At 45.5% G+C, this 19,799-nt stretch overlaps 1 protein-coding gene across 4 annotated transcripts in view; it reads right to left on the bottom strand.

Annotated features, from left to right (window-relative positions):
* The window catches only part of LOC134219229 (A disintegrin and metalloproteinase with thrombospondin motifs 1), a 740,918-nt gene that overhangs the window by 485,282 nt on the left and 235,837 nt on the right, over positions 1–19,799 (bottom strand). For all 4 annotated transcript variants that reach the window (XM_062697927.1, XM_062697929.1, XM_062697930.1 and 1 more), the window contains exon 2: positions 6,763–7,380. In XM_062697927.1, the coding sequence (XP_062553911.1) occupies positions 6,763–7,072 (310 nt within the window). In that variant the 5' untranslated portion in view covers positions 7,073–7,380. The remainder of the gene's footprint in view (positions 1–6,762; positions 7,381–19,799) is intronic.

Genomic DNA, 19,799 nt, shown 5'->3' with positions numbered 1-19,799 from the left:
CCTCCGGAAGTTCCTCCAGGAATTCCTCCGGAAGTTCCTCCAGGAATTCCTCCGGAAGTTCCTCCAGGAATTCCTCCGGAAGTTCCTCCAGGAATTCCTCCGGGAGTTCCTCAAGGAATTCCTCCGGAAGTTCCTCCAGGAATTCCTCCGGAAGTTCCTCCTGGAATTCCTCCGGAAGTTCCTCCAGGAATTCCTCCGGAAGTTCCTCCAGGAATTCCTCCGGAAGTTCCTCCAGGAGTTCCTCCGGAAGTTTCTCCAGGAATTCCTCCGGAAGTTCCTCCAGGAATTCCTCCGGAAGTTCCTCCAGGAATTCCTCCGGAAGTTCCTCCAGGAATTCCTCCGGAAGTTCCTCCAGGAATTCCTCCGGAAGTTCCTCCAGGAATTCCTCCGGAAGTTCCTCCAGGAATTCCTCCGGAAGCTCCTCCAGGAAATCCTCCGAAGTTTCCTCCAGGAAATCCTCCGGAAGTTCCTCCAGGAATTCCTCCGGAAGTTCCTCCAGGATTTCCTACGGAAGTTCCTCCAGGAATTCCTACTGCGGTTTCCCCAGGAATTCCTCTGAAAGTTCCTCCAGGAATTCTCCCGGATGTTCCTACAAGAATTCCTCCAGAAGTTCCTCCAGGAATTCCTCCGGAAGTTTCCCCAGGAATTCCTCCGGAAGTTCCTCCAGGAATTCCTCCGGAAGTTCCTCCAGGAATTCCTCCGGAAGTTTCTCCAGGAATTCCTCGGAAGTTCCTCCAGGAATTCCTTCGGAAGTTCCTCCAGGAAATCATCCGGCAGTTCCTCCCGGAATTCTTCCGGAAGTTCCTTCAGGAATTCCTCCGAAGTTCCTCCAGGAATTTCTCCGGAAGTTCCTCCAGGAATTCCTCCTGAAGTTCCTCCAGGAATTCCTCCGGAAGTTCCTTCAGGAATTCCTCCGGAAGTTCCTCCAGGAATTCCTCCGGAAGTTCCTCCAGGAATTCCTCCGTAAGTTCATCCAGAAATTTCTCCGAAAGTTGATCCAGGAACTTCTACGAAAATTCTTCCGGAAGTTCTTCCACGAATTCCTCTGGAGGCGTCTCCTGGAATTCTTATGGAATTGCTTTCAAAAATTCCTTCGGAAGTTTCTCCCGCAATTCCTGCGGAAGCTCCTCTAGGAATTCCTCCGGAAGCTCCTACATGAATTTCTCTGGAAGCTCTTCCAGAATTTCCTCTAGCATTTCCTCCGGAAGCTTCTCCACGAATTCCTCTGGAAGCCTTAGGAATTCATCAGAGAGTTCCTTCAGGAATTCCACCGGAGGTTCCTCTTGGAATTTTTCCAGGAAGCTCTTCCAGGAATTCCTCCGGTAGCTCCTCCTTGAGTTCCTCTAAAAGCTTCTCCAGGAGTTCCTTCTGAAGTTCCTCCAGAATTTTTTTCGGAAGCTTCTCTAGGTATTCCACTGGACGTTCCTCCACGAACTTCTACGGAAGTTCCTCCAGGAATTCCTGAGGAAGTTACTCCAGGAACTCCTCAGGAACTTTCTTCAAATTCCTCAGGAAGTTCCTCCAGGATTTCCTCACGAAGTTCCTCTAGGAATCCCTTAGGATGTTTCTCCAGGAATTCCTCCACCAATTTCTCTAGAAGTATCTCCAGGAAGGGCACAAGCTATTTATCTGGGAAATCATTTAAAATTTCTCATGGATACTACCTGCCTTAGCAGTACAATCTAGACCGATTTGGTTGCAGCAACTCAAATGTGACTAAATTTGGTTGGATATGGGTCACAGAAACTTTTTTTTGCGACATGTGTGCTGCTCGGGTGGAGTTCCTCCTGCAAAATTGTTAATAATCTTCTTCGAGAACTCTACACAAGTTCCTTCTGAAATTCAGAGTCTGCATTTCTTCCAAAATTCACAGTGAATTCCTTTTAAACTTACTCTCTTTATGTGCATTGTTTCTTGTGTTAAATTCAACAAATTTTTCTGTCGGTTACAAAGTAATATCAGAAGCATTTCTTAATTACATGGCAAGGGATCCAGAAGCCAAGTTGGCCTTAGAAAGACATTTACTTACGACATATTTCGCCTTTTTTCAGCTAGAAATCAGCTCAAGCTCCAGTGATTTCGATTTCAGAATTTAAATTTACAGTAAATGTGCTTTCTCAAAACAAAAAACAAACTCCAATAACCTACTGTTATTTCTAACTTCTTAATTATCACTTCATACTTATTTGCATTCACTATTGTTCGGCTAAACGACATTTTCGTTCGCTCGGCAAACAAAATTTACGGTCGTATGACCTGTTAACCCAAATGACATTTTCGGACGTATTTCGCTTTAAATCACATGATCAGTTCGACCTACAGACATTTTCGGTCATTTAACTTCTTCAACCATGAAGCCAATACGGCTAAATGGCCTGTTCGACTAAATAGCTAAATAACAAAACGTCTTATTGGGTCAACTTGCTTCCGGCCTAATAACCGTTTCGGCCAAATGGAATTCGGATAGATTAGTTTCAGCCAAGTGAAATTCGGCAAAATGTCTTTGGGCCGATTAATTTTCGGTCAAAATACCATTCCCTGCTAAAACATCATCGTTAAAGAATAATGTTTCAAATGTTTTCGATGCCATCACGAAAGTTTACCCCTTGGCGAGAATAACTTACGTAACCCAAACAAGAGTTCCAGTTCAAACAGTTATGACAGTTATGTTTTTGCTGCAGGCCCGGTTGCTGCCTGGGCAAAGAAAGATCTTGCAATCCGGGAATCTTGACAATAGGCTGCTCAAGTGCGCGGGTTACGATCTTATCGTGGAGTTCGCTTAAATATGAGCATTAACTAGATTTTTACGACAATGCGGGATGCGACATACCCCGATGCTACGTACAGTATCAAGTTTATGTGGTCAGCGGCCGCATCAAGAATGGATCCACAAGATACCCTTTGACCAAAACGGTCATAAATCGTTTCCATTCTCTGGATGACTCACATTCCTCATCAAAATAAGGCAGTTTATCCCGAGCCTCGCCTTCTTGAAACGTCATCACCCTCCTGGATGGCTTATGTTGCAATGCAAAGCAGCATCACACACGACAGAAACGCCGAAGTAGGTAGCCCTAATTTCGAGATAATTGAATAATAAATCCTGACCGCTCTGGTCGACTGACATTAATGGCGCCGTGATTGATGGTGGTGGCGTGGATGGTTGAACGGAAAAAGGAAGAACAAGACGAACTGTGTGCGAATTAATATGAACATCTCCGAAGAATGCCTCGATCGGCCTTAATTGCCTCGGAGAGAAATTCTTTGTCCAATCATATGAATAATACAAGGCGCCACGCAGAAGACACAAAGAATATAAGGATTGCGTGATTGGAAGCAATTTACGGTGGGTCCTCATATGCAGCGAGTACGGTGCGGCGCAACGATAAAGGATCGAATCGTGACGTCGAAAACGTCATCGGAAGATAGATCAATTAGCGGTTTCCCCCGATTCGGAGCTGTTCCGAATTTTAAGGCCTGCTGGATTCAGACAACAAAGAAACCGTGGCGAAACCGTTCGTTTCGGCCATGACCCTGATTACGTGTTTGCATGTTCTAGACCTTCTTTTATTGGCTGACACAAATATTTACGATTATTACCGGGAAGGACTTTTATGTTGTCTACGCAAGCAATAAACCCGATGGCGACTAATTAAACGGCCCCGATCACACTCGAGAGCATGTGATTCCCGCTGACAAGCTTAAATTGACGTCGTTGTGTATGTGGGTATCGCAACCGACTAGAGGTGGTTGATGGAAATGTAATCTGCATAGCCATATCATATATCTTAATTTTTACTTCCGCCCAACTCTAGATTGAACAAAATCGAGTATTATGTGAACCAGTTTTTACCTTTGAGGAAAATAATTCTACAGGTGGAATGAGTTGTATGTATTCCAATAAAGTGTTTCTTGTGCAAACAGAAATTAAACCCGAAAGTGTAAACTTCTCAAGCTAAGATTCAAAACATCATTAGCGATGACAACTCTGTGCTGTAGAGCAATTTTATCTTAATCGAAATATTGTTTTGTTCCGAGCTTAAAACTTGGAAGATTGTTTATATCGATGAGCTAAAGATAGCGACAGATAAAGTTATAAATAAAATCGGAAACGGGAAGGTAAAATCCAATCAGAAAGGCACCAATCTTTCTCAAACAATACACAAACTAATCCCAAGTAACATTTTAAGATTTATCATGCTCTATAAGAGGTTTTCATGACCAGTTGCTAATAAAACTAATAGCTCCACCAAAACCTCTTCATAACATCAATAAGATAGCCTTCCGGCCTAATTACGGTAGTAATAAAACTGCAATAAAACATTGTATTGAATTTGTTGATACTCTATAAGAGGTTGTCGTGACCATCATAAGAGTAACAATAAAACTGTTTCAATTTCATATTATGGATTATATTTATTGTCATCCAACTTTGTTTTTATTTTCACTAGATGTCAATGTCCCCTATGTAGAGCTGGTGTGGAAAATAATGCTTCTGATTTTACTTGTAGTTTATACACCAGAATGACATGCGCAACCAAATTTATCGTAAATATTGAGTTTGTAGAAACTTAAAATCAACGCGCCTCCAAATTGTCGAATAATCGCATGAAAAAAGGAAATTAAATAATTTTCCAAACTGCTCAAAATATTTCAATTTCAAATAGTTTGTAAAAAAGTAACCTAAAAAAGTAAGTGCTTCTATCAAGAATCTCAGAAATATTTTAATTCCACTAAGGACTAGTCTATTTGATCGTAATTGATGTATTTTTTTCAATCACGGCTATGACGTTGATCATTATTTCAACATGGCGACATCATAAAAAGGAAAACAAAAAATCTGGCGATAAATAGCCCAATGGCTTTTATGATAACCTCAATAATTCTCCTTGGTTACTTCATGACCGTTTTAAACTTGTCATAAAACTGTGTCATGATTACACTTCCCTACAACAGATGGCGTTCGGTTCGATAACATGCAGCCTAGTGGCTGAGGCGGGAAGCACTTTTTCATCCTACGGGCAACGATGCCAATTCTGTGGAAATTAAAGTGCTCGTAAACCTACGAATATATGGAATATAATAACAGGAATCAAATATGTGTGTATGTTACAAGGGCAAATTCTTTAATCAGGAGGACATGTGTATGAGGAAAAATGCAAAAAATATTTCCTCCTTCACTTTTTAGAAACCGGAAGCTCGAAATCATCGTGAATTAAAATGATTCTTTATCGCATCGGCTTTTCATGGAAAGCCGCAATCCAATTAAGTGCATATATTTAACAGCATATCATATTAACGTGGCTCATTTCCCAAATCAAAATCAAAACTAACATAAGAGTGACAGTTCAATAATTTTCAAATAACCCTGCTCATAGAACATAATTACTATTGACAGAAATCGAATTGTTTTTGACAAATCTTCATTGGTATTATTGGATAACACCGGAGATTCTTGTGACCAGGAGATTTTTACCTGTCGCTTTAGAGTTATTTATTTTAAAATTGGGAAATGAAAAGCATCTTAAGTTTATCAGAAACACATTTCACTAACATTATGTCGGTAAAAATATGCTAACCTCATTGTCATCATGCGTTTAATTGCATGATTCATGTATAAGTTATACAGCAACACTGCTTTCCAAATTCAATTTGGCGTATAGATTGAGTCATGTAGAGTAGTTTTAAAGTAGTAACCCAAACTGGTTTTATGACGCATTTGAAAGCAATGATAAAACTATTAATAAAACTTCAAAGCTAACAAAAAGTAGAGTTTTAAAACATGGTTTATTAGAGTTTTATGGATATCTCAAGAGTGATATAAAACCTGTGTTCGTTAGCATTGTTTATGACCACCATAAAACAATTGGCTTTAATTATTCCCTCAATAAAACGTTATTAAAATTCATATAAAACCCAACGGCCACAGAATTGTTACTTGGGAATAAGAAGTTAAAACAGCATGCAATTAAGGCCAAAATAGCACTGAGAGATGGATAGGTTCTATAATTTACATTAACTTAAACTCACTGCAAGATTTTCCGTCGAATGCAACTCGTTGCGAGCAAATACAATGTGTATAAGAGTCAAAACAAAACTAAAGTTTTGAAATTAGTCGACAATAATATTTAAATCTTTAAGCCAAATTTTAAACGGAAACTAATGGGACAGGATTCTCCGTCAAATGCAAATCGCTTTCAATGTTTCATAAGTTAAATTTGTCATATATAGTGTATTTACCTGACGAGCTCGGTGGTCTAGTGGCTACCGCTTCTGCCTTATAAGCAGGAGGTCATGGGTTCAATTCCAGGCTCGTGCCTTTCCTACTTTGTATTTCTATCTTAGTTCTTTCTGTGTTTTACATTCTACCAAAAAACGATTCCTACTGTTATAACCTCCCACACAATCCCAAAACCTCCCGTGGCACCTATGAGAGGTCGTAGAGTTCTCTGTATCTTTCTTAAGTAGGTGTCCAACTAACCATCCTTCCCCTTCCCCAGCATTCGCAAGGACGTGGCCAGGACAGACCTCGACTATTGGAGAGTGTGCATTGCTTCCATCTAAGAGATAGTGATTAGTCCCAAATCAATATCTGTGGTAACGGATGAAAGTGATGCTACTCTCATGCAATAGTCTTGGCTTGTACCACCTACGAATTTGTGCGAATTGCTCAATGCTAATGCTAATGCTATAGTGTATTTACCTGATCTGATAGAAACCTTTTAAGAAAAATCAAAATACTGTTCCGCTCAAGTTACCTACCTGATATGCTGCTGCCGTTAAACACTCCACCTGCACCACCGGGTCCATCCGGCATTAGTCCCGGCACCGTAACTCCTTGCTGCGGCGAGATTCCACTTTTCCTACCCATAACACTAATTGCATCACTTCCACTTTCACTATCACCGCTCGCCGTCGTCGCCGCATCCATTCTCGTAGGGGGAGCTGGTTGCGGCTGGGGACTGGCGTTTCCATGGCGCATGAAACTCACTATCAACGTCACTATCAACACCAGCAGGAAGATGACCAAGGTGCAGACCTTACACTTGGGCGAGGACCACGAGGTCGTCATCGTCGAGATGCACAGTTGCGAAAGGTCGTCGTCCTGGTCCGCGGCAGCTGCACCACCCTGGCAATGGTCGTCCCTGCCAGGGTCCGCAAATTCGAATCTAGTGGAACGGGGGATGGTGTGAGGGACCCGCGCGCAGGCGGAATTTCACGACCCCACAATACGTTTTTCACGTGTCAGCGTGCATCAAGCGGCTGTAGCGAACTGAGCCCCGAACGTGAACCGGCTGCTCCGCCTACACTACGCCGTCTGGCGAGGATCTGCGTTGTGATGATGCTTTCCACCGGTTCAAGCACTGAGTAAGAGGAGATCTGCGAAAAAATAAATAAACGATCCAAAAAAGAGCAAAAGTTAGACTTGAGGAACATCACTAGAAAATGACATTGAAAATTTAAAATTATATACATTTTATAGGGTATTGCCGCGAGAACCACGGAACGCCAAACGACTATTCTAAATCTTTCGCTACTCTAAACATATCCACTCATCTGCGCCACATCGCCAAATATACAGTTCTGACCGAGCCGTGGCTCAGATCAGCGAAAGGAAAATCGTTGATGGGTCCTACTATTCGAGAGAGTGGAAACATATAAATTTTTCTTTTCAAGCTAATTGGCTAGGGGTGGATTGCATGAAATAACTTGTGTCTGAATTAATCGTAGCTGTCATAAGAGTATGATAAAACTAAAACCATGAAAATTTAGGATCAAAGGGACATGATTATTTTCACCACATTGTCAAAGTAATTTCGGGAAAAATCTTTTTGATTTCATACATTTTTTCCTTCGGTTCGGAAAACTATCCCGTTGAGCCAACCCTGCGCTACAGTGGCGCTCTTCAGATCAAGTGGCCATCATTCGTTTCTGGCAGACCGGTACCTCCATACATATGTAGTTGACCGCTTTTCCTTCATCGCCGCTACGTGGCGGCGCGTGTACGCTGTTTTCTTTGCTTACATCTCGGAAGAGGAAAAGAAATGCGGCGACCTTATACAACAACGGCTCGGGACAAGCGTGACATATTTACCAACGTGCGTGAGAAAGCTATTTTCAACCCAACAACTCAGCGCCAATGACGCGGTGACGGGACAAAACAATGAAAAACGGCGATAGGATGGAACACAGACCCATGATTGATGATTTACTTCGGTGGTTATACGACGATTCCACATGGTCGGTAACGTTTGCCGTCATTTTATGTGTAATAAGGTTTACCGAATGACTGATTTGTTAAGTGGAATTGGATATCACTTGATGATTTCGAATTGAGAAGATGCCATTCTTGAAGTTAGTGTTTTTAAATGTGAATAATCAACTTAAGAATCCATTAAATGACTGTAAATAGCAGATTTTGAAATAATGGTTGATTTATCTGTGAAGTTGGAAGGACTTCCCAGATTTCCTTATATAAGAATCTTACAAAATCATCATAGTCTTGGGATATTGTGACTTGTATTGCACGTTGTTACGAAAACAGAATTCTTTGAAACAAGAACAGAGTATCGTAACATGATAATCAAGTATCCATCTATCTATCATCATCTATATAATAGAACTGTGAGGCATTACTGGCAGTATTTTATTACAGGTTTGTTTGATTAATAGTATCACATTCAAAATCCTAGCATTATGGTACGATACAATTAGCTCTTGCATATATTATTTAATCAGACTAAGGCCGAAGTGGCCTGTGCGGTATATAAGAGTCTTCTCCATTCGGCTCGGTCCATGGCTACACGTCGCCAACCACGCAGTCTACGGAGGGTCCGCAAGTCATCTTCCACCTGATCGATCCACCTTGCCCGCTGCGCACCTCGCCTTCTTGTGCCCGTCGGATCGTTGTCGAGAACCATTTTCACCGGGTTACTGTCCGACATTCTGGCTACGTGCCCGGCCCATCGCAGTCGTCCGATTTTCGCGGTGTGAACGATGGATGGTTCTCCCAACAGCTGATGCAATTCGTGGTTCATTCGCCTCCTCCACGTACCGTCCGCCATCTGCACCCCACCATAGATGGTACGCAGCACTTTCCTTTCGAAAACTCCAAGTGCGCGTTGGTCCTCCACGAGCATCGTCCAGGTCTCGTGTCCGTAGAGGACTACCGGTCTAATTAGCGTTTTGTAGATTGTCAGTTTGGTACGGCGACGAACTCTATTCGATCGGAGCGTCTTGCGGAGTCCAAAGTACGTACGATTTCCAGCCACTATGCGTCTCCGAATTTCTCTGCTGGTGTCATTTTCGGCAGTCACCAGTGAGCCCAAGTACACAAATTCTTCTACCACCTCGATTTCGTCACCACCGATGCAAACTCGCGGTGGGTGGCTCACATTGTCTTCTCTTGAACCTCTTCCTATCATGTACTTCGTCTTCGACGTGTTGATGACTAGTCCGATCCGCTTAGCTTCCCTCTTCAGTCTGATGTAGGCTTCCTCCATCTTCTCAAAGTTACGTGCCATAATATCTATGTCGTCGGCGAAACCAAATAGCTGGACGGACTTATTGAAAATTGTACCACTCGTGTTAATCCCTGCTCTTCGTATTACCCCTTCCAAAGCGATGTTGAATAGCAAACACGAAAGACCATCACCTTGCCGTAACCCTCTGCGGGTTTCGAAGGGACTCGAGAATGCCCCTGAAACTCGAACTACGCACATCACCCGATCCATCGTCGCTTTGATCAACCGTGTCAGTTTATCCGGAAAACCGTGTTCGTGCATTAGCTGCCATAGCTGGTCCCGATCGATTGTATCATATGCGGCTTTGAAGTCGATGAATAGATGATGTGTGGGCACGTTGTATTCGCGGCATTTCTGCAGTACTTGGCGAATGGCGAACACCTGGTCCGTGGTGGAGCGTTCGCCCATAAAACCCGCCTGGTACTGCCCCACGAACTCCCTTGCAGTTGGTGCTAGTCGACGGCATAAAATTTGGGAGAGTACCTTGTAGGCGGCGTTCAGCAATGTGATTGCGCGGTAGTTGCTACAATCCAGCTTATCGCCCTTTTTGTAGATGGGACACACGACACCTTCCATCCACTCCTGCGGCAAAACTTCCTCCTCCCAAATCTTGGTAATGACCCAGTGCAGCGCTCTAGCCAGTGCCTCACCACCGTGTTTAAATAGCTCTCCTGGTAGTTGGTCAACCCCAGGGGCTTTGTTGTTCTTCAGCCGGCCAATCTCCTCCTGGATTTCCTGGAGATCCGGAGCCGGTAGAATTATGTCCTGCGCGCGTTCTCCCAGGTCCATCACCATACCGCCATCTTCGTCTGCCACATCGCCATTCAGGTGTTCTTCGTAGTGCTGCTGCCACCTTTGGATCACCTCACGCTCGTTCGTAAGAAGGTTCCCGTTTATGTCCTTACACATATCAGGCTGTGGCACGTGGCCCTTACGTGAACGGTTTAACTTCTCATAGAACTTTCGTGTGTTTCGTTAGCTCTTGCAACTTGTTTTGAAATTTAATATTCTTTTGAACGGGTCAAAGTTTTCATCAAGATTCGTAACAGTTTCTAAGGTATTAAGATTGGAAACATTTTTCGTGTTTAGCCTAAACTTATCCCCTAGGCCAAATGTCACCCCGAGTGACGGTATGCAAATTTGCTTAATTCTTATACAAAAATTACAGCTTCTTGTACAAGTTTCGTATTAAATACTAATAAATATACGGGTTTATAAAATATTTTAATTGGAAGCGTACACTGCCCACACGAAGTGAGACTCGATGACGATAAAAAGCAGACATACGATGGAGTAGACATATGATGGAAACCCACTGTGGTACGTCAAAATCGTCATCGATGTCATGAATGCTCTGGTAGGCAGGGAGGAAATGTGTAGACCGGTCATCGGACCAGATGGTCTGCATACCGTATCAAACGACAACGGCCAACGATGCATAAACATTGCCGCCTCCCGCGAAATGGCAGTCCGAAGCACTTTCTTCCCCCGCAAGAATATCCACTAGGCCTAACATGGAGATCACCTAATCAAGAAACCGGAGTGAAATGCGATGACTGAAATGGGTGCGTGTGCACGTCACGGAGAGCTTATTGCGAGTTCCCGGTAGCGGGTAGAGCAGAACTACCTAAGCGTACAACAAAACTACAAGACTGGAGGGCTAAAGCGACAACCAAAAAACAAAACGCCGCAAATCTAAGTTTGATACATATATTCAGAGCATTTGCCCTTATTTATACACCTGCCTTCTTCCTACCTGTCCCTGATTTCTCTATGCTTCTCCTTTTACATCTTCTTACTAGTTAGAAATTGGTTGGTTACTCACGGTTTCTTCTTGTACTCTTTGTACCTTCTCCTTGTGTTCGGGGCGTCCCCCTACACTACCTTCTTGGCGGACTTCTCATCGCCACGATTCTTCTGCTGCCACATTCGCTCTTGGTCCAAGCATTGCGATCACTCTCCTGGAGACCCCTCTGGCCGTCCAGTGCGACCAAGTAACTGGATGGGGTCCCTCCGAGTGATCCACTGAAGGGCTGCTTGTTTCCGAACGAATCTCCTCCGACTTGGTCCTGCCGGCCGAGTGAAGCACACTCGATGTATCGGCAATCCGCCCGTCGCCTTATCGCACCGCTGCCTCGATCACGATCCTCCCGGACCTCGATGATGGAAATTGGCTCCACGGAAAAACCCTGTTGAATCATTTATTTAGCTAAATGTCCACAATCAAATTTCTTTCCGGCTCTTACCCAGTGGGGTATTTCCGCTCAATCTGATGAGCGTTTTAGCCTGTCCTCTCACCAGTCACACCGCCAGGCGCTCGATCTTCGTCAGCTAATAGTGCAGAGAATGCGAGGTTAGACTCCCCAATTGTAACTTTTGATGGCAATTACCTTCGGAGTAACAATAATTGGCACGCTATTCCGTGATTCCTGTTGCGCTGTGGACGAATCAAACTCGCGCACGTTGCCTCTTCTTCCTGCGGCGGCGTTGTGCCGTATTCCGAGAATTTGCACGATCGTGCTTCCTGCGGATTATTATAGGTTAAGTTGTCGTCAGCAGCATAAACCAGAAACGGCAGGATTCTCTCACCTGTGTCCGCGTCACAAATCACGATTCCACCAGCAGACACTGAGACGGAACGGTGCCGCCTACCAGACACGAAACGGTCCGGAATTTCAACAACTTTTCTTAGCACTGCCCTGACCACTTTCACAGGCCTTAAAGGAATCTACTTGTTTTGCCATTCGATGCAGGCAAGAGGTGGGTGACGAGTGACGATGACTTTTCGTTTCTTGCGTTCACTTTCTGTGCGACGTACGATGGTGTGTGCGTGTGCATGCGGGCAGATGTCAATTTCAGAAACGTCATTGTCCGATAGGTCTGTTCCATGTTGTTCGCGTACACGGAGCGCTCTTGAAATGGCAATTGAAGTTCGAAAAATCTGCACTGGATCAAAAGTGCATTCCACTTGTTGCGCTATTGTTCCTTCCAATTTGTGTTTGCGTTCGTTTACTTACTAATTATTTCTTATTAATTCAAAATCAAAACTAAACGTAACAAGCTGACAAGGAAAGGCCGAGTCATTGCTTGTTGCTCACCGATTGACAAGCTGAGGTGTTAATATATAATCGCACGCTGATGGTAACTTACTCAAACCCCACATTACCCCTCTTCGCTTATAAAAAAAGCCAAAAAAAATCCTCTAGCATAGAATGCAATGATTTTTTTCTAAGTTATTTTCGCGAGACGAACATTAAACATGTTGCGTTTGAAACTTTTGAAAACTGAGCTCCAAAATAAACTTGTTTGTCTTAACATCGTGGTTTTCAATCGCAGAACAACGATATGGAAGTCAATAGATGGCATCATTTAAATGTTTTTTGTCTTTTTTTTCTTGGCCAAGGGCTAGCAGCAATCTGCAAACAGAGACCTGAGGAGGTTAACTTAGATAGTGTGGGGATGGGCTCACCTGATCCACCAAAACCCCATTGGCAGTCCGCATCCCCCGATTCGCAATTAAGCAATACATCAGGGGAGGACTATTGAGAATGCCTATGGTAACGCATCCGACGTTATAACACAACATCGACTTCAAGGGTAACCTCATCACCCGTCGCTCGCAAGCTATGATCGGTCTGTAGGAGACGAGCATGATTCGCCATTCGGTTCTCTGAGCGTTGACGTTTGGCCCTCGTTCAGCAAGCCTATGTTCAGTATCGGAGTTTGTTGTTTGTGCCAGGATTACAGATGAAACATCTCAGTGCGGCCTGACAGGTGTGAGTTTTGTGACCTTCAGCTCCAAACCTCCGGCAAAGCCGACTCCGATCAGGACATTTGCAGTTATATGACTTATGTCCGTAATCGAAGCACTTGAAGCAGGCCTGAGGTTGTTGGTTTGCGCTCGTCTAGCATACCGACCAACCCACCTTCAGCTTGGCCTTATTCAGTACCTTCTTGGCGTCCCCCAAAGGTACCTGGAATGAAGCAACTCGTTAAGGAAACTCCCAAAAAAGTATCCTGGACAAACTTCCAGAGGAATTCCTAGAGGACCTCCCGGAGAAATTCCTGGAGGAACTTCCAGAGGAACTTCCGGAGCAATTCCTGCTGGAAAAACTTTGGAAGGAATTTCTGGAGGAACTGCTGGAGTAATTTCCGGAGAAACCTCCAAAAGAACTCCTGGACAAACTTCCGGAGGAATTCCTGGAGGAACTTCCGGAGGAATTTCTGGAGGAACTTCCGGAGGAATTCCTGGAGGAACTTCCGGAGGAATTCCTGGAGGAACTTCCGGAGAAATTCCTGGAGGAACTTCCGGAGGAATTCCTGGAGGAACTTCCGGAGGAATTCCTGGAGGAACTTCCGGAGGAATTCCTGGAGGAACTTCCGGAGGAATTCCTGGAGGAACTTCCGGAGGAATTCCTGGAGGAACTTCCGGAGGAATTCCTGGAGGAACTTCCGGAGGAATTCCTGGAGGAACTTCCGGAGGAATTCCTGGAGGAACTTCCGGAGGAATTCCTGGAGGAACTTCCGGAGGAATTCCTGGAGGAACTTCCGGAGGAATTCCTGGAGGAACTTCCGGAGAAATTCCAGGAGGAACTTCCGGAGGAATTCCTAGAGGAACTTTCGAAGGAATTCCTAGAGGAACTTCCGGAGGAACTCCTGGAGGAACTTCCGGAGGAATTCCTGGAGGAACTTCCGGAGGAATTCCTGGAGGAACTTCCGGAGGAATTCCTGGAGGAACTTCCGGAGGAATTCCTGGAGGAACTTCCGGAGGAATTCCTGGAGGAACTTCCGGAGGAATTCCTGGAGGAACTTCCGGAGGAATTAATGTAAGAACTTCCGGAATTCCTGGAGGAACTTCCGGTGGAATTCCTGAAGGAACTTCCGGAGGAATTCCTGGAGGAACTTCCGGAGGAATTCCTGGAGGAACTTCCGAAGGAATTCCTGGAGGAACTTCCGGAGGAATTCCTGGAGGAACTTCCGGAGGAATTCCTGGAGGAACTTCCGGAGGAATTCCTGGAGGAACTTCCGGAGGAATTCCTGGAGGAACTTCCGGAGGAATTCCTGGAGGAACTTCCGGAGGAATTCCTGGAGGAACTTCCGGAGGAATTCCTGGAGGAACTTCCGGAGGAATTCCTGGAGGAACTTCCGGAGGAATTCCTGGAGGAACTTCCGGAGGAATTCCTGGAGGAACTTCCGAAGGAATTGCTGGAGGCACTTCCGGAGGAATTCCTGGAGGAACTTCCGGGGGAATTCCTGGAGGAACGTTCGGAGGAATTCCTGGAGGAACTTCCGGAGGAATTCCTGGAGGAACTTCCGGAGGAATTCCTGGAGGAACTTCCGGAGGAATTCTGGAGGAACTTCCGGAGGAATTCCTGGAGGAACTTCCGGAGGAATTCCTGGAGGAACTTCCGGAGGAATTCCTGGAGGAACTGCCGGAGGAATTCCTGGAGGAACTTCCGGAGGAATTCCTGGAGGAACTTCCGGAGGAATTCCTGGAGGAACTTCCGGAGGAATTCCTGGAGGAACTTCCGGAGGAATTCCTGGAGGAACTTCCGGAGGAATTCCTGGAGGAACTTCCGGAGGAATTCCTGGAGGAACTTCCGGAGGAATTCCTGGAGGAACTTCCGGAGGAATTCCTGGAGGAACTTCCGGAGGAATTCTTGGAGGAACTTCCAGAGGAATTCCTGAAGGAGCTTCCGGAGGAATTCCTGGAGGAACTTCCGGAGGAACTTCCTGGGGGAACTTCGAGAGGAACTTCGGGAGAAATTCTTGGAGAAACTTCCGGAGGAATTCCTGGAGGAACTTCCGGAGGAATTCCTGGAGGAACTTCCGGAGGAATTCCAGGAGGAACTTTCGAAGAAATTCCAGGAGGAACTTCCGAAGGAATTCCAGGAGGAACTTCCGAAGGAATTCCATGAGAAACTTCCGAAGGAATTCCAGGAGGAACTTCCGGAGGAATTCCTGGAGGAACTTCCAGAGGAATTCCTGGAGGAACTTCTGGAGGAATTTCTGGAGGAACTTCCGGATGAAATCCTGGAGGAACTTCCGGAGGAAATCCTGGAGGAACTTCCGGAAAAAACTCCTGGAGGAACTTCCGGAGGAGTTTCTGGAGGATCTTCCGGAGGAACTCCTATAGGATCTTTCGGGGGAACTCCTGAAGGACCTTCCGGAGGAACTCCTGCAGGAACTTCCGGGGGAACTCCTGGAGGAACTTCCGGAGGAACTCCTGGAGTAACTTCCGGAGGAATTCCTGGAGGAACTTCCGGAGGAATTCCTGGAGGAACTTCCGGAGGAATTCCTGGAGGAACTTCCGGAGGAATTCCTGGAGGAACTTCCGGAGGAATTCCTGGAGGAACTTCCGGAGGAATTCCTGGAGGAACTTCCGGAGGAATTCCTGGAGGAACTTCCGGAGGAATTCCTGGAGGAACTTCCGGAGGAATTCCTGGAGGAACTTCCGGAGGAATTCCTGGAGGAACTTCCGGAGGAATTCCTGGAGGAACTTCCGGAGGAATTCCTGGAGGAACTTCCGGAGGAATTCCTGGAGGAACTTCCGGAGGAATTCCTGGAGGAACTTCCGGAGGAATTCCTGGAGGAACTTCCGGAGGAATTCCTGGAGGAACTTCCGGAGGAATTCCTGGAGGAACTTCCGGAGGAATTCCTGGAGGAACTTCCGGAGGAATTCCTGGAGGAACTTCCGGAGGAATTCCTGGAGAAACTTCCGGAGGAATGCCTGGAGGAACTTCCGGAGGAATTCCTGGAGGAACTTCCGGACGAATGAATGGAGGAACTTCTCGAGGAATTCCTGGAGGAACTTCCAGGAAATAAGATATGGCCCCAACATTATTTCTCGGTGGATGCTGTAACCTGCCAAATTGCTTACATTAGAAATTTACTCAAAGTTACTGTACATAATTGATTATTAATAAAATCCTATTTACTTTTTACATAAACTACTTCTTATTATTGCTCTTAAATTATATTACTAGGGTGTGAACATAAAAGTGACGGAATGGAATTAAAATAAAACTAAACACTAAAACATCAATTTGAAATACGAAAATCATCTTGCACATCCCTACACTCATCCAGAATCACACCCGTAACGCACCGTTGACATCGTTTCGAACCACCTGGCGTCACCAGCAAGCTGCTGAGGGGAATCCACCGGCGCGCCATACGATATCTCACGACGCTTAAGCGGGGCGAAGATGAATGCAACGATGCCTGTGAAAGACGCGAATGATCAGTTATTGACCGACCCAACTGACCAGCTGAAACGCTGGTTCGAGCACTTCGAACAACTTTTTCAAGTGCCAGCCAGGCCATCACCACCTCGGCATGATCTGCTTAGGATCCGACGTATAACACGCGTCAATACCGAAGCTCCATCACTGCTAGAGATTCAAACAGCCATCCAAAGCATGAAATCGAATAAAGCCCCAGGGGTCGACCGCATATCAGCCGAGATGCTCAAAGCTGACCCCATGACATCCGCTCAACTACTGCATCGTTTATTTCGTAATATCTGGGACACCGCAACTTTCCCGGTCGACTGGATGCAAGGTATCTTAGTGAAGGTGCCCAAAAAGGGTGACCTGACTGTATGCGATAACTGGCGAGGCATTATGTTGCTGTGTACCGTTCTCAAAGTTCTGTGCAAAATTATCCTAGCCCGGATTCAGGAGAAGATCGATGTGACTCTCTGGCGCAAGCAAGCCGGATTCCGTGCCGGAAGATCCTGTGTGGACCATATTGTCACGCCCCGCATCATTCTGGAGCAGGTCAACGAATTCCAAGAGTCCCTTTACTTGGTATTCATTGACTACGAAAAAGTTTTCGACCGTCTCAATCACGAGAATATGTGGGGCGCCCTGAGACGCAAGGGAGTTCCTGAGAAAATCATCGGCCTCATCGAGGCACAGTACGAGGCCTTCTCATGTAGAGTGCTGCACAATGGGGTCTTGTCCGACCCTATCCGGGTCGTAGCTGGTGTGAGGCAAGGATGTATTCTATCACCGTTATTGTTCCTCATCGTAATCGACGAGATTCTGGTAGATGCGATTGACTGTGAACCAAACCGGGGGCTGTTATGGCAGCCTATAACCATGGAGCACCTAAATGACTTCGACTTGGCGGATGATGTTGCACTCCTCGCGCAACGGCGCTCTGATATGCAGAGTAAGCTCAACGACCTTGCCGAGCGCCCTTCTTCGGCAGGTTTAGTCATCAACGTCAACAAAACCAAATCGTTGGATGTAAACACGGTGACTCCTTCCAGTTTCACAGTAGCCGGGCAACCAGTGGAGAATGTTGAAAGCTTCCAATATCTTGGTAGCCAAATGGCGTCAGACGGCGGTACCAAGATCTACATAGGCGCACGGATCAAGAAAGCAAGGGCTGCCTTTGCTAGTTTAAGAAATATCTGGAAAAACAGGCAGATAAGTGAACGCACCAAAATACGAAATCTGTGAAATCTGTGCTGTTATACGCTAGCGAAACATGGTGTGTATCAGTGGAGAACACTTAACGGCTGCAGGTGTTCATTAACAGATGTCTGCGGTATATAATTCGTGCCTGGTGGCCTCACAACTGGATCTCAAACAACGAGCTCCATCGTCGTTGTCACCAGAGGCCGATAGCAACAGAAATTCGGGATCGGAAGTGGGGCTGGGTCGGCCACACTCTACGTAGGGGCGGAAACGAAATCTGTAAACAAGCATTAGACTGGAACCCAGCGGGACATCGCAGCAGAGGCAGACTCAGAGGCTCATGGCGGCGAAGCCTCAATAAAGAAATAAAAGAAGTCGACCGAAATCTAACCTGGCAACAGGTTAAAGCAATAGCCGGGCAACGCTCAGGATGGAGATCTTTCAAGTCGGCCCTTTGCACCACCGGAGGTGTACAGGATCCATAAGTAAGTAAGTAAGCCATTTGCCATTGGCCCGGTTAGTGAAACCCGAGAAGCCCCTTTGGTCCATCTGGAGTCGCCGGGCACGTGTTGTACGTAGTGCAGTGAAAGCGTCATCCTCTCCCCATTCGGCAGTCATCGTCAACGGTGGACGAAAAGCGTGCGATTGATAAGAGTGAACCAAGGAAGAGATCACAACCGCCGTGCCATCTTTCGCCATTTTGGCCCGGGTACCGCTGTGGAGGGAATATGAGTATTCGATTAAAGCGGCCACCCAAACCCACGAAGCGATGGACGGTCGCATCACGGAATTCCGACAATTTCCTAGCCGCTGGAGTACAACCGGCCGTAGAAAAAATTGTCCAGGCGGTAGCGGTATGTGAAAAATCCCTTCATTATCTTTCCCCATAATGATTTGAACACAAAAATGTAAAACTGATGCTGTTTGATGCTGTTGAGTTAGTGATGGAAAAGACGCACTACCGTCGACCGGGGTGACAATGGGTCAAATGGGGGTGAGAATGGGTCACGGTTTCAACTACTTAGAATGCTTGTAGAATAGATTGAATACATCTGGGGGCAAGAAGACCAAAATATAAGAGACCTTTTTGAGCGATAGTGTAGAGCAACACCATCCAGACTGCCGGTGAGAGCGATGACCCATTCTCATGGTCAGACTACATTATCGACTCGTTTATTCGACTGTCACTGAAAGTGCATGAAAAATAACAGAAATTCTTCTTCTTCTTCAATTAATTCAATTTTTCAATTTTAATTCTTCTTCAACATTTAATCTGGAACATGGCCTGCTTTTCAACTTAGTATTCTTTTTTAACACTTTTCATCAGTTTTTTAATTGAAAGCTTTTCTATGCCAGCCATTGCATATGAGACTGTATCTTGTGTGGCAAGTACAATGGATACACTATGCCCGAGAAAAAGGGTGTCGAGAAAGTTTCCAACCCGAAAACATTCTAGACCGAACCGAGATTCGAACTCACCATCTTCTGATTGGCAATCCTACGCCTTTGCTCGCAGGGTTACTGGACACCCTCTGGAGACAGAAATTAGCATTGATTATATTGACATTTACCAATGGAAGTGCCTCATGGGGGGAAATGCTTATCTAATCTTCCGGTCAATGTCATCATATAGTGCATATACTCCTGTATATATACGATTGTGATGCATCACCAGTGCTACGATGTGCACGCATTACCTGGCAATCTAACTGCATTGATTGTCTGCCTTTTCAGAATTCCCAGTAAGATTCCGTTGAAATATCACAAATGATGGCAATTGCTTGTGGAAAGGGAAAGAAAAGTGCAGTGGGTACCGGCCAAGTTCCCCCTGGCGGTGCTAAAATGA

The sequence above is a fragment of the Armigeres subalbatus genome, chromosome 3 (genome assembly GCF_024139115.2).
Source record: "Armigeres subalbatus isolate Guangzhou_Male chromosome 3, GZ_Asu_2, whole genome shotgun sequence".
Lineage (NCBI taxonomy): Eukaryota > Metazoa > Arthropoda > Insecta > Diptera > Culicidae > Armigeres > Armigeres subalbatus.
The sequence above is the reverse complement of the archived record's forward strand: the minus strand, read 5'-3'. Positions and strand labels throughout refer to the sequence as shown.